At 46.1% G+C, this 15,636-nt stretch overlaps 1 protein-coding gene across 2 annotated transcripts in view; it reads left to right on the top strand.

The window, feature by feature from the left end:
* The window catches only part of SHROOM3 (shroom family member 3), a 347,616-nt gene that overhangs the window by 108,630 nt on the left and 223,350 nt on the right, over positions 1 to 15,636 (top strand). For both annotated transcript variants that reach the window (XM_047799667.1, XM_047799666.1), the window contains exon 2: positions 10,188 to 10,342. In XM_047799667.1, the coding sequence (XP_047655623.1) occupies positions 10,188 to 10,342 (155 nt within the window). The remainder of the gene's footprint in view (positions 1 to 10,187; positions 10,343 to 15,636) is intronic.

Consider the following 15,636-nt stretch of genomic DNA (forward strand, 5'->3'; position numbering starts at 1 on the left):
CTTATTTTTTTTTCCCTTTTCTTTTTCTTTCTTTCTTTTCTTTTTTTTTTTTTTTAAATGGGTCCACCTGCATCACATGAAGTTCCAGGGCCAGGGGTTGAATTGTATCTGCATCATCGGCCTACACCACAGCCACAGCAATGCAGGATCTGAGCTGCATCTGCGGAAAGCTACACTGCAGCTTCTGGCAATGCCAGATCCTTAACACACTGAGCGAGGCCAAGGATTGAACCCACATCCTCATGGACACCATGTCAGGTTCTTAACTCGCGGAGCCACCACAAAAACTCCCAAATGTATTAAATAAAACCACAAAACCCCGTAATCCAGGAAACACTTTTATGGAGCCCTTACTATGTGTAAGGAAACTTCAACATGTTAGTTCTTGTAATCCCCACACTGACTCTGTGTCATTAGTCTTCTTCTTCCCATATTGAGGCTAAAGGGATGGATGCTCAGAGATGATGCATATTTTGCCCAAGATCGCCCAGGACTGGAAGTGAGAGTCTTACCCACGTTGGTCTGATGCTAGAGCTCCCTGTGTTTACACACCACACTGCTACTGCTTTCACCTCTGTTCTTGGACTTTCCATCTAGATTATGAACCTTGGAAAAGAAACAACTTACCTCTTATTTAGAAAATAGCAAAAGAAGGTGACTACATAATTTTAAATAGTAATTGTTGTATACGTATTTCAATTTAAAACAGAACTGTGGAGGGAGTTCCCATTGTGGCTCAACAGGTTAAGGACCTGACATAGTGTCTTTGAGGACGTGGCTTCGATCCCTGGCCTTGCTCAGTAAGTTACGGATCTGGTGTTGCCAAAAACTATGGCGCAGATCAAAGGCGTGGCTCGGATCTGGTGCTGCTGTGGTTGTGGCGTAGGCCTGCAGCTACAGCTCCAATTCGACCTCTGGCCTGGGAACCTCCATATGCCGCAGGTGTGGCTGCAAAAAGAAAAAAATAAAATATAAATAAGGACTGTGGAATTTTCCTTGTTGGTCATCTTAAGTGGGTACAGATGACCAACAGCTCATGTTATAAACTAGAGACCCATCCGAGGCCTTACATAGAAAAGGGGCCAGAGTTGGAATGAGGCCCCAGGATTCCTACCTCTTAATCTTGTGTTCTTTCTTCTACTACAATACACATCATTCAATTTATGACCCGAAAAAAGGAGTTTTCAACAGTCTAAACCTAACAGTGTGAGGTCAGATGAGAAGCAGATGGTGACAAAGAACGCCTCCTCTCTGTACCTTCTTGTCACTCAGCACAACCCATGGGGATGTTTCTCTGTTTTGTTTAGCATTCAGCAGTTCGTTCTGGGTTCCCAGAAATGCTTATTCATTTCGCCAGACCTGAGAGCCAGATATAGTTCATGGGAGGACATTTTATTAATTTTCCTTTATTTCTTTGTCCCTGCTTAATGTACAGTTTGAGAACAAGAATGCTCATCAGGTTGTAATGCCTAACTGAATAAAAAGCAGCACTCCAGACCGCTTTGGTTGAAAGCTTCTTAATATGTTTACCTACTTAGCTTTTAAATCTTTCCGTATTTTCTTATTCCTTCAATACAGTTTTTGCAGGTACGGAGTCTATTTCTCCTCAAGTCACCAACCGCACAATTCAGCAAACCAATTGTATGTTTTGTTGGCCTGACTGTGGGTGATCGAATTACCCTTTGTTCCCCATTCTCCTCCCTTGGTATCGACCAGGAAGGAAAGTAGTCGGGAAAAGAAAGCACTCAAGAATTCAGACATTAAAAGTTCCCTGGTTAAAAAAGAAACAACAGCAACAACAAAAACCAGAAAGAGTTTCCTGGTGGCTCAGTAGGTTAAGGATCCAGCATTGCTACTGCCGTGGCTCATATCCCTGCTGTGGTGCATGTTTCAGGGCCAAGAAACCCAAACCAAACATTATAAAAGAGAGAGACAGAGAGAGAATTCAGGGAGCTCCCGTTGAGGTTCAGTGGGTTACGAACCCAACTAGCATCCGAGAGAATGCAGGCTCAATCCCTGGCCCTGCTCAGTGTGCTAGGGATCTGGCATTGCTGTGAGCTGTAGTTTAGGTCGTAGATGTGGCTTGGATCCTGCGTGGCTGTGGCTGTAGGGCAGGCTGGCAGCTGCAACTCTGACATAACTCTTAGCCTGGGAACTTCCATATGCCTCCGGTGCAGCCTTATAAAGAAAAAAAAAGAGAGACAGAATTCAGACATGAGAATGCAGGGGATATTCAATGGCAGTAGATGTCTACAGGCTGAATGCGATTTTCATGAAAACTGCAGGCAGAACTGCACATGGAAACCATGTTCGGCTTTACTTGGCCAGGCATCTCCCTGCCCCATGGCACTGCAAGGTCAACTTTTTCTCACATGTGAGCTGTGAATTCTGTTGAGCCTGGGAGCTCATATCATAGCTCGAGTTCTCAGGGTCCCTGAAAGGGAAGGATCTGAACTCAGGTGTGATAGGTGTCAGGTTTCTTGGGCACGGGAAGGATCAGGGAGACAGGTGGAGAGCTGACCTGGGGACCTGGCGGCAACAGGTTGCAGAGTGAGGGCTTGGACTTCCAGCCCAAAACTCCCTGTTTTATTGACCCTGCAACCCTGAGCCCGTCATTTGACCCTCTGAGCCTTGCTGTTTAGAACAAGATGATAATGTCTTACAGAGGCTCTGTGACTTTTCAGATGATGAAGTCAAGTTCCTGAAACACAGAAGGCACTCAGCTGATGGCAGTGATGATGACGATTCGTTCACTCATAACAATACATATGAGTGGCTCTAGGTGACCCCACGCTGTCCTGGGCACTGGGGACACAGCAGTGAACGAAAGGGATCCAAGTCCCTGTCCCCATGGGGCTGACCTTCCAGTGAGACAGATGATAAAGTATAAAATATGTAAGTAAAAACATAGTGAGGTAGATCGTGGTTGAGGTGCTAAAGAGAAAAGTTAAAGACGGAAAGAAAAGAGGCTGAAAATTTAGAGGGGTGGGCAGGAAAAGCCTCCTCTGGAAACTGACTTTGTATAAAAACCTGGAGGAGGTGAGGGAGCAGGGCAAGTGGTTACCTGCGGGAAAAGCATTCCAGGCTGAGGGAACAGCAGGTGCAAGTGGCTGCCTGAGGCGAGAGCGCGCCTAGCAAACTCCTCTATGCCATGGGGTGGCTGGGGGGTCTGGGTTGAATTGGCCGAGAGGGGAGCAGAGGGAGGGGGAGAAGTGAGGCGCCAAATCCTGCAGGGTCCTTGGTGCCCAGGGAAGACTTGGTTTCTGATCAGAGTGTGGAGAGGAGGAGCAGCTGGACGTGATCTAACTGAAGTGGCAGCGGGATCACTAGCTTGCTTCCAATGACATGCTTCTGATCATGGCAGAGCAGATGCTGTAATGAGGACAGAAGATGGGGAGCAGCGCTCACGGCAGGGCATCAAGGCATTTGGGTTTGGAGGGTGAAGCACACATCCCTAAAATGGCAGCTGCATGCGCCCTCTTTTTTGTTTGTTTTTTGGTCATGCCTTCAGCATGAAGCAAGAAGTTCCCAGGCCAGGGATCCAACCCACACCTCAGCAGTGACAATGCCAGATCCTTAGCCCACTAGGCCGCAAAGGAACTCCACATGCCCTCATTTAGACTGGGCAGGGGCTTCAGGGAGAGGGAAAGAGACAGACCTGACTTCTTCCTCCTCCACACATCACGCCCCGCTGCTGACATGGACATAGAACTCACCCCTTTACCCATATTTGGAATGTACTTCTAGTGTAGCATATATCACCCAGTACTGTAAAAAGCCAGCTTCCCCAGATTTTTATTGTTTTATGGCTGCACCCGTGGCATATGGAAGTTCCCAGGCCAAGGACTGACTCCAAGCCACAGCTTCAACCTAAGCCACAGCTGTGGCAACACCGGATTCTTTAACCCACTGCACTGGGCGGGGAATTGATCCCTCACCTCCAGAGAGACCCAAGCCACTGCCGTGGGATTCTTAACCCACTGCACCACAGCAGGAACTCCAGCTTCCCCCGATTTGCTCAACAAGTGTTTTATCGATCACATATGTGCAGGCACTAGGTCAGGTGCGAAATGTACTGTGATGTAAAAACTATAAATGATTCAAAACCCAACCCTTCCCATGGTCATCAGAGAAAAATCAACTCAATCCAATAGGTGTGGATGCACTTTGGATTTGAGAAGGGAAGGAGCACGCTAATTTTGCAGGTGTATAATCGCCTTCTCCCTAGTTTGTTAGCTTAGGGATTTCCCACCCAGTTGTACATGGTTCATTATCTGAAGTCATTTAACCTGTGGACAATCACATTCTTGGAATAAGTGAATTCTCTGCAGGTGAAATTGGACAAACAGCGCCAGTGACCTCTTTAGCTGTTCAAGTGTTGGTCCAAAGGTTTGACATAATAAGCTTCATTTTTCACTGAGTCTTGTTGACAGACAGTATCGGCAGCGCTTGGGGTTAGAAGCAGCGTAATCCTCTTTGATGAATAGTTCAAGAGAATTATTGGTAAGCCTTTTGTAAATGTGAGTTCTTTTCAAGTCCTAATAATGATTTTTAGATAAACAGTGAGAATAATTGGCATTATTAAGACTTAAGCGTTTAGTTGGCCGCAGTGGGTGGAAATCAGTCATGTCGTTACCAGGGCATCAGCAAAGGCGTCTCAATATCTTAATTTCTCATTTTGATAATAAACAGAGACAGTAACACAGGTTAGATCACGTCCAGCTGCTCCTCCTCTCCACATTCAGATCAGGGAGAGGGAAGGAGACGGACCTGACTTCTTGCCCGTCCACACATCACACCCTGCTGCTGACATGGACACAGAACTCAAGGCTGTGTAAGTCACAGCCTTGTTTGAGCCAGTAGCTTCAACATACTGGGCCGCCAGGTTTACCACCTGAGAGCCCAACAGAGAGGACATTCACTGACACCGATGCTACCAAACAGGAAGGCGGCCGAAGGACAAGCAGCAGAGGAGGAGGGGAATGTGAGGTCCCTGGTAAATCCACACATGGGCACTACGGCTGCCCTTCATCTGGTTAGCTGAAACCGTGTGGGATGAGGGCTTGTATCTACACTTGTATCCAACTGGCTGGGCCTACTGGGACTCCACATTTCAGAGTGGAGCCCTGGGGTGAATCCTAGCCCTAAGCCGACCTCCCAGGACTCTGCTGATTCACTAGAAATTGTCTGACCTCCCAGGGAGAGTAGTGCGTGTGGATGAATGAAGGCCCCTAAGAACAGAAAGAACTCCAGAGTTCCCTTTGTAGCTCAGTGGGTTATGAACCCAACTAGTATCCATGAGGATTTTTTTTTTTTTTTTATCTTTTTGCCATTTCTTGGGCCGCTCCTGTGGCATATGGAGATTCCCAGGCTAGGGGTCGAATCAGAGCTATAGCCATCAGCCTACGCCAGAGCCACAGCAACTCGGGATCTGAGCCGCATCTGCAACCTACACCACAGCTCACAGCCAACGCCAGATCCTTAAGCCACTGAGCAAGGCCAGGGATTGAACCCGCAACTTCATGGTTCCTAGTCGGATTCGTTAACCACTGACCCACGACGGGAACTCCATGAGGATTTGGGTTTGATCCCTGGTTCATTCAGTGGGTGAAGGTTCTGGTGTTGCTTCAAGCTATGGTGTAGGTCACAGAAGAGGCTCAGATCTGGTGTTGCTGTGGCTGTGAGGTAGGCTGGCAGCTATAGCTCTGATTCGACCCCTAGCCTGGGAACCTCCATAGGCCGAGGATGTGGCCATTAAAAAACAAACAAACAAACAAAACCCCAGAAAGAACCCTGCCTTGTTTGGATCGCTGTAGGCTCTCCCAGCTGCCTCCATGAATGTGCAAGTTTTTACTTATTTATTTACTTATTTGGCATGTGGGAGTTTCCAGGCCAGAGATTAAACCCGCACCACAGCAGTGACCCAAGCCACAGTAAAGACAAAACTGGATCCTTAGCCTGCTGCACTACAAGGGAACTCTGGGTGCAAGATTTTTTGTTGTTGTTGGTTTTTTTTTTTTTCCCCAGGGCCACACCCACAGCACATGGAAGTTCCTGGGCTAGGGGTTAAATTGGAGCCTGCCTACACCACAGCCACAGCAATGCCAGATCCAAGCTGTGTCTGTGAACTACACCACAGCTCATGGTAACACTGGATCCTTAACCCACTAAGTGAGGCCAGGGATGGAACCTGCATCCTCATGGATATTAGGTTCGTAACCCACTGAACCACAAACGGGAACTCCCTGAATGCAAATTTTAATTTTTAAAAAACTTTTATTTATTTATTTTTTTCTTTTTCTGGCCTCACCTGTGGCATGTGGAAGTTCCCCAGCTAGGGGCTGAATCTGAGCTATAGCTGAGGCGTATGCCATGGTCACAGCAACACCGGACCCATAACACCCTTCGTGGGGCCAGGGATTGAACTCATATCCTCATGGACACTAACCTGCTGAGCCACTATGGGAATTCTTGAGTGCAAGTATTTTAACAAAAAGATATGAAATGTATTAAAAAATATGTTAGAATATAAACTCCAAGAAAGGAGAGCATGAAGTTGTTTTCTGCCTTGACATTTCCCCAGAAAATGTCTGACTCATGGGAGATGCTCAAAAGATACTTGTGGACAAAAGAGTTTCTGACCTCCAGGAGTTTAAAACCTAAAAGAGGGCATGGGGCATGGTCAGACATACCCACAACAAAGACATTGCTGTGGCTTGTCTCAAGGCAGGGAGAAATGGTTTAGAGAAGAAAGAGAGATGCTATCTGGGTTGATAAGGAGAAGTTTCATAATGGAGGAGGCATATTTGAAGGAAAAATGAGGAACAAGAAAAAAGAAAATGAAAATGTAGGATAAGGGTTTATGAAAAAGACTCCTGTTAGAGGAAAGGTCTAAAAGTCATCTCTGGGAGTTCTCGTCATGGCTCAGTGGTTAACAAAACCAACTAGTATACATGAGGATGCGGGTTCGATCCCTGGCCTTTCTCAGCAGGTTAAGGATCTGGCGTTGCCATGAGCTGTGGTGTGGGTCACAGACGCAGCTTGGATCCTGCATTGCTGTGGCTGTGGCATAGGCTGGCAGCTGCAGCACCAGTTTGACCCCTAGCCTGGGAACCTCCATCTGCTGCAGGACTGGCCCTAGAAAAGGCAAAAAAAAAGACAAATAAATAAATAAAAATAATTGAAGTATTAGTTTTAGCATATATTATTTTAATGATTAAAAATAGGAGTTGCCACTGCAGCAAAACAGGATTGGCGGCATCTCTGGAGAGCTGGGACACAGGTTGGCTGGGACCTGTCCCACCCCAGTCGATTAAGAATCTGTTCTTTCGGGGTTCCCATGGTGGTGCAGTGGTTAATGAATCCGACTAGGGATCATGAGGTTGCGGGTTTGATCCCTGGCCTTGCTCAGTGGCTTAAGGATCTGGTGTTGCCATGAGCTATGGTGTAGGTCGCAGACTCGGCTCGGATCCTGTGTTGCTGTGGCTCTGGTGTAGGCCGGTGGCTACGGCTCCGATTAGACCCCTAGCCTGGGAATCTCCATATGCCTTGGGAGCAGCCCTAGAAAGGGCAAAAAGAAGAAGAAGAAGAAGAAAAAAGAATCTGTTGTTTCAACACCTGTAGCATAGGTCGAAACTGTGGCTCAGATCTGATTCCTGGCCTGGGCACTCCATATGCTGCCGGGCGGCCAAAAAATAAAAATAAATAAATGAATGAATAAATAAAATAAAAGCCAGCAAGGACCAACTTTACAAATTCATTATAGGAATTTGGTTTATTTTATGTACGTTAAGACCTATTGAAGGTTTTTGAACATGTGGGCAATTCTGGGGAGCAATTATTGAAAGAAGAGAAAATATGGGTCAGGTTTTTTACTTGTTTTTTGTTCTGTTTTATTTTGTTTTGTTGCTGTGCCCAAGGCATAAGGAAGTTCCTGGGCCAGGGATCGAACCCAAGCTGCAACTGTGACCTATGCTCCAGCTGCAGCAATGCTGGATCCTTTAACCAATTGCACCGGGCCAGGCATTGAACCCGTATTCTCTGCAGCTGGCGGGAACTCCTCCCTGTTATCACTGACATGCCACAAGCATCCACTGGCATATGACACTGGATGGGGCATTATTTTGCTCTGCTGAAATGTCCAAAGCACTTCATCAACTGCTAACATAATGTATCAGTTACTTGTTTGTTAAGGTTTGTCTCCTGCCTCTGCTCTAAGTACCAGAAGAGCAAGGATTTCGGTCTGGTTTGTCCACTGTTCCAGCCTTAGCCCCTGGAACAATTTCTGGCATAAAGCAAGTGTTGAATCACTTTGTTGAATGAATTACAGTTATTAATAGACGTGTTTTTTAATAATAGCAGTTTAGGTTCAAAGCAACATTGAGCAGGAAGCAGAGAGCATCTCCAAATACTTCCTGCGCCTCGATTCCTTGCATGGCCTCCCCCATTATCAACTTCTCTACCAGACTGTACATTTGTTACAGCTGATGAGCCTATGATGACACCTCATCATCACTGAAGTCCATAGTTTGTTAGGGTTCACTCTTGGTCTTATACGTTCTATGATATAATGTCATGTATCTAACCTTAAAGTATCACACAGAGTAGTTTCACTGTCCTAAACTTCACTCTGTGCTCTGCCTATGCATCCTTCCCATCTGTCTAACCCTAACCCTGGCCGCCACTGATCTTGCCACTGTTCCCATAGGCTTGCCTTTTCCAGAGTTAGAATCCTTCAGTGTGTAGCCTTTTCACACTGGCTTCTTTGCTGTAATCTCTGCATGGAAAATTTTCCCACGCCTTTTCTTCCTTCCTTCCGTTCGTTTTCTTTCTTTCCTTCCTTCCTTCCTTCCTTCCTTCCTTCCTTCCTTCCTTCCTTCCTTCCTTCCTTCCTTCCTTCCTTCCTTCCTTCCTTTCTTCTTTCTTTCTCTTCCTTCCTTCCTTTCCAGATTGAATAATTTTATTTCTAAAATAAGTTCTTTCTTTTTTTATTTATGTATTTATTTTTTCGCTGTTGCAAAGATGATTTTATTTTTAATTTTCTTCTTTTCTCTTAGCCTAACTTTATTTGTTTATTGTTTTGCTGAATTATAGTTGATGTACATGCCGTGTCCCATGACTTTTCACGGTCTCTTATTTCATTTTCTTTTTCTTTCTTTCTTTCTTTCTCTCTCTCTCTCTCTTTCTTTCTTTCTTTCTTTCTTTTTTTCTTTCTTTCTCTCTCTCTCTCTCTCTCTTCTTTCTTTCTTTATTTCCTTATTATTCTTTCTTTCTCTCTTTTGCTTTTTAGGAATGCATCTGTGGTATATGGAGGTTCCCGGGCTAGGGATGGAATCAGAGCTGCAGCTGCTGGCTTGTGCCACATTCACAGCAACATGGGATCTGAGCCTCATCTCTGAACTACACACAGCTCACGGCGTTGCAGGATCCTTAACCCACTAAGCGAGGCCAGGGATCAAACCTCATCCTGGTAGATCCCAGCCAGATTCATTTCCTTGTTTTCTTTATTTAGTGCTGAATAATATTTCATTGTCTGAATGTTCCACAGTTAATTTACCCAGTGAGTTATAATTTTAGAGCAAAAAATGAAATCAGAAGAACACAGCTTCTAAAGAAATAAAACAGTTGCTTTGGGGAGTTCCCGTCCTGGCTCAGTGGTTAATGAACCTGACTAGGGACCATAAGGTTACCGGTTTGATCCCTGGCCTTGCTCAGTGGGTTAAGGATCCGGCGTTACCATGAGCTGTGGTGTAGGTCACAGATGCAACTCGGATCCCACGTTGCTGTCTGTGGCTCTGGCCTAAGCCGGCGGCTACAGCTCCGATTGGACCTCTAACCTGGGAACATCCATATGCGGGGGAGCGGCCCTAGAAAAGGCAAAAAGCCAAAACAAAAAAATCAGTTGCTTTGAGGGAACTTTGGGAGTTTAACACTCCCAAGGGGTGGTCGTCTTGAGTGGCCTTTGGATGGAAACCAAGTTCCTTCCTCCCTTCGGCTAATATTCCCCAGCACCCTCTGTGGGCAGGTGGGGGGGCCTGGGCGCTGGAAGGTGTGGTGCCTGCTGGAAGTTTACGGTGGATACGGGGCGTGGCCACGGCCGCTGGGGCGGGCTCTGAGCGAGTTCCAGGCCGGGGGTGGGGGGCTTACCTGTGGCAGCTCACCTGTGGCTGTCTCATTTTTCCGAGCAGATCGAAGAAGGGGGCAAAGCGGACCTGGGGAGCGCCAAGCTGCGGGCCGGGGACGAGGTGCTGCACATCAACGAGGTGGCGCTGAGCAGCTCCAGGAGCGAGGCCGTTTGCCTGGTGAAAGGTTCCTACCAGACCCTGCGGCTACTGGTGCGCAGGTAGGCGGGGCGGGCGCGGGGTTCCTGCTCCACCTGCCTTCCCCCCCCCCCGCCCCGCCCCCGGGGAATGGGCTTGAGCTTTCAACAGAGCCGGTGGATTCTTAAGTTCCTCCCCGCCCCACCCCTCTTTGCCTTTTTTCTTGCCCATCTTGTGGCATGTGAAGGCATTTCAGAGATGATCGTCTGGTGAAACACGGGCTTTCCCAGCAGGAATTGGCTTGGCGGGGTTCACTGTACTTCTTCCTGTGTTTGGGGGCTTGATGAAAAGTGATGCTCATCCCGGCGGTGGTCAGAATTCTATGAAGTGTCCTCTCCCTGTGGGACGGGAACGTGATGGGCGTGGAGCTAGGTGGCATTCCAAGGACCTCATCTACCCCAGGGGAAGTCATCAAAACAAGTGAATTCCTGCTTTGGTTTGGTTTGGTTTGTTTTTTCTGGTTGTGATAACGGTGGTTCCTCTGTTGAAAAAGGTTTGGCTTGTGGTTGGTTATAATGCCCTCAAGGAAGACATGCCCACGTCCCAGGAAAAATAACCTGTGGTGGTGTGGGCACTACTTAAGGAAAGGGGAGGGGAGTTACATGTTTTAAAAAATCCTAATTACAAAGTTTTACATGCGTTAGTGCATCTGGCTGTACAAGCACTTGGTGAGATGTCTCTCACGTTCCCCATTTTATAGTCAAGAAGTTAAGTAAGTTACTGAAGCAGGGGTGTGTGTGTGTGCGTGTGCACGCTGGTAAGTGGAAGAGCCGGTAGGGGTGTCTAGACACCCCTGGTTCCACTTCACGGAGCCACTTGACCTACTAAGTCCTGGGCTTACCTATTTTGTTTATTTGGGTATATCTTCATTAAGCAGGTTTCAGCTGCCTCATGTGGCAACTAAGTGTTATATTTGAAGATGTTCGGGTTGGCTGGAACTTGAGACATTCATCAAACCACCTCGTTTTTAAGATGTGAAAAGTAAGGTGGTCTTATGCTCCAGATCATTTCTTAGGGGACAATTCACTTCTGCATTCAGTTGACTGGGTGAGGCCTTGCTCTAGGGAATGGCAGCTCCTCCCAACCACAAAAACACAGCCCTGGGTGTGGTGCCACCATGTCCCCAGGCTCTAGGGACTCTCCTCTGCGTGCTTGGCTGTGTCCCTTCAGGGCCATCTCTCCAGACCTTGCTTCTCTGGTGGCCAGTGATGCAGAGTGGCTCAAAGGACAGGCACCAGAGTCAGAGCTGACCAGAGTTCAAATTCTAGGGCTGCCATCCTCTAGCTGAGTGATCTCGGACAAATTATTTACTCTTATTGAAGATTCAATTTCCTTATCTTTAAATGGAGATTAAAATGCCTACTTCCCAAAATAATTAGAACAACTAAATACTCCGTGTGGTAACTCTTGGTAACAGATGCTGCTGCTATTATAATTTTTATTATTATGGGCAAACTCTAGGAATACTCTCATTACTTGTGGGTCAAGATTTGAGCAAAGCAAGCAATCATCCCAAACACAGTGGCTTGATTTTGCAAACAGATGGCTCAGAACCATTAAGTCTATTCCACATGTCCAGAAGCACACTGAAGGTTTTGAACCACTTCTGCATTGGAACTCAAAGCCCACCTTGAGAACGAACACTGGCATTTATCTGTTGCAAGCTGACAGCTGAATCCACACTCCTGATGTGTTTCGATGGGACTTGGGTGACTGATTAACCTCTGGAGAGGGCTGCCCTGTTTCCTGCTATGAAAAGTAGTTGTGCTGTCTTCCGGTTATGCCTTCTAGTTGATGGTGACAAGAGATTTGAATTCCTCTGTCTCAAGAGGCAACGGTCAGCGCTGGGGTTGAAATCTGGCGTTGCCATTTGCAAATTATTTGTGTGACTTTGGGCCTCTTTAAGCTTCAGTTTTCTCATTTACAAAATAATAATAGGAAATAATTCCTACCTTAAAAGGGCATTATGAAGATTTAACATAAAGGATAAGTGCATTGTATATGTGCAGTATTTGATTATTGTTCTGGATTAGGTTAGAGAGGCATGTGGCCATATAGAGAAGTATTGCCATATTACATACACTGGGTGCCCGGTCATTGAGAAGCTCCCTAAGCCCCTTTATTGCCTTGGTGAATTTATCACCAATAAGGGGCTGGTCCCCAGGCTTACAGGTACAGAACTGATCATCACAGTGCCCGGGATCTCCTGGAATTTAGGAATGTTAATTCACATCATCCAAACTCACAGGAAATTGAAGGATGTAGACCAGGATGTCAACATGTTAAGCCACTTAGAAAAAGACACCTCTGGGAGTTTCCATCGTGGTTCAGTGGTTAACGAATCCGACTAGGAACCATGAGGTTACGGGTTTGATCCCTGGCCTTGCTCAGTGGGTTAACGATCCGGCGTTGCCATGAGATGTTGTGTAGGTCGCAGATGCGGCTCGGATCCTGCGTTGCTGTGGCTCTGGCGTAGGCTGGCAGCTACAGCTCTGATTGGACCCCTAGCCTGGGAACCTCCATATGCCATAGGAGTGGCCCTAGAAAAGACGACCAAAAAAAAAAAAAGGACACCTCTAAGTGGAACAAGGGTACTTTATCCCCAGAGGAAAACAAAATAGAAAGTCTGAGCTTCACTAGGTCAGGAGGTCACGAGCTGATCTCAGACTGAGTGCTGGCATTGGCGCTGGAGGCCAGATGGCCCAGGTTTCCATGAGAGATGTGTCTGCTGGCTGGCCAGACGCTCATGCTGCTGAACCTGGGCCCTGTCCCCCTGGACCATGGGGAGCCATTCTGCCAAAGATCCTCTCCGATCTCATTTCTCCTCTGCCCCTCACCCCCTTTCTGATTGACACATTCCTTCTTTAGATATGCTAATGTGATCGATAAGGTTATGGAAGATCCCTGCACTTTCTGCCTCTTTGCTGTGGGAGACGTTTGTCTCTCAGATGCCTTTTGAATATGTTTTATCTCATCTGTTATGTGTTCATTTTTATAGTTGAACTTTGGGAGTTGAGGAGAAGGAAGCAGTCTTCACCGCTCATGTACGTTTAGAGATGGGGATTCATGACCTTGCCTTAGCAGACGTGCGTGGACATTCCTCCCCTGCCGTTCAGAGAAGTGGGTGGAAGCCCCTGGGGTCTGGAATAATCTGGCTTTGTATTTACTTTTTAATTTATTTTTGTCTTTTTAGGGCCGCACCCACGGCATATGGAAGTTCCCAGGCTAGGGGTCGAATTGGAGCTGTAGCCGCTGGCCTACACCACAGCCACAGCAGTGGTAACACAGGATCTGAGCTGCATCTGCAGCCTACACCACAGCTCACAGCAACGCCAGATCCTTAACTTGCTGAGCAAGGCCAGGGATTGAACACCTGACCTCATGGATGCTAGTCAGATTCATTTCCACTGAGCCATGACAGGAACTCCTGGGTTTGTATTGTGCACAACTGTCACTTTCCTGAGAAGTTTTATCTTTATACCCTGGCACATGTCACATCCAGAGATTTCATTTCCTTCCACTTGATTCTGACAGGGTAACTTGTGATATTTCATTTGCTGGGGTTCCTTTTTTTCCTCAGTGATTTCTATACTTTTTAAAAAGATTGAAGTAGCTTCCAGGAAGTATAATTGGGGGGTCTGTTTCCAGGAGAAATCATTTGCATAATGAAAATGTATATCTGCTGGTAGCTTCATCTATCTCTGCCTCCTGTTCTCTTAAAGTTAGTTTTGGATGGGTGAGGGCTACACCTCGTGTTGATAGGCTTCCTCATCCATCATAAATATGCCAAGAATGCTGAGTCGAGTGATGGTGTTTATATAAGTTTGGAGGGTATCTTACTCAGTGATCAAAAACAATCAAAAGTAAAAACACCTTCTTAAAAGGCTACAGTGACAAGAGAAATGCAAAGTCTCAAGTAAGTTGTGGGTCAGTGACCTTAGAAGATCTGCTGACCCATGAAGAAGGCAGAGTTTAGTTGTTTGGGAGGGGGTGTGAAGGGGGTGCCATGGATGTCGCAAGAACAGAGAATGTGCCTGTGCCTGCTGCTGAGTAAGCGAGGGGTGGATAAAATGGAGAAGAAACGATAAAATGAGAGGTGAACCAAAGAAAAGACCTTCGAAACGGAAAACAAACATCTCCCAGTTGAAGGGAAATTGAAGAAGGAAACCTTCGTGGAATTCAAGGACAGTACAAAAGATATAAATTAGGAACACAGACCTGTACCCAAATCAGAGAGAATACTCCCAACCCTCTCTGAATCAACCAAGACTTTATTTGGCAGAGAGGTGTAAAATGCCCGCCCTAGCACCAGTAATATTTAGAATGGAAACTAAGGACAAAGGAAAGGGTTTGCTTTAAATCCCTGAGAATCATGCAAAGTGCTCTGAGTACAGAGAGTACCCTCTGCTCTTCACAGATAACCTAAAACTTAAATTAAAAAAATCAGAGGCTAAACCCCATCAAAAAATGGGCAGAAGATCTAAACAGACAGTTCTCCAAAGAAGACATACAGATGCCCAAAAAACACATGAAAAGATGTTCAACATCACTCATCATGAGAGAAATGCAAATCAAAACCACTCTGAGGTACCACCTTACACCAGCCAGAATGGCCATTATCAAAAAGTCTAGGAACAATCAGTGCTGGAGAGGGTGTGGACAAAAGGGAACCCTATTACACTGTTGGTGGGAATATAAACTGGTACAACCACTGTGGAAAACAGTATGGAGAGTCCTCAGAAATCTAAAAATAGAACTACCATTTGATCCAGTAATCCCACTCCTGGGTATCTATCCAGAGAAAACCATGACTCAAAAAGACACATGTACTCCAATGTTTGTTGCAGCATTATTTGCAACAGCCAAGACGTGGAAACAACCTAAATGTCCATCGACAGAGGAGTGGATCAAGAAGATGTGGTACATACACACAATGGAATATCACTCAGCCATTAAAAGGAATGAAATAATGGCATTTTTGCAACATGGATGGACCTAGAAATTGTCATGCTAAGAGAAGTCGGTCAGACAATGAGACACCAACATCAAATGCTATCACTTACACATGGAATCGGGAAAAAGGACCCAATGAACTTCTTTGCAGAACAGATACTGACTCACAAACTTTGAAAAACTTACGGTTTCCAAATGAGACAAGTTGGGGGTGGGGGGATGCGCTGGGGGTTTGGGATGGAAATCCTATAAAACTGGATTGTGATGATCATTGTACAACTATGAATGTAATAAATTCATAGAGTAATAAAAAACAAAAACAAAAACAAAAGTCAGAGGCTACATTTCCTTTTCAGAACAGACT

This window comes from Phacochoerus africanus, chromosome 10 (assembly GCF_016906955.1).
Source record: "Phacochoerus africanus isolate WHEZ1 chromosome 10, ROS_Pafr_v1, whole genome shotgun sequence".
NCBI lineage: Eukaryota > Metazoa > Chordata > Mammalia > Artiodactyla > Suidae > Phacochoerus > Phacochoerus africanus.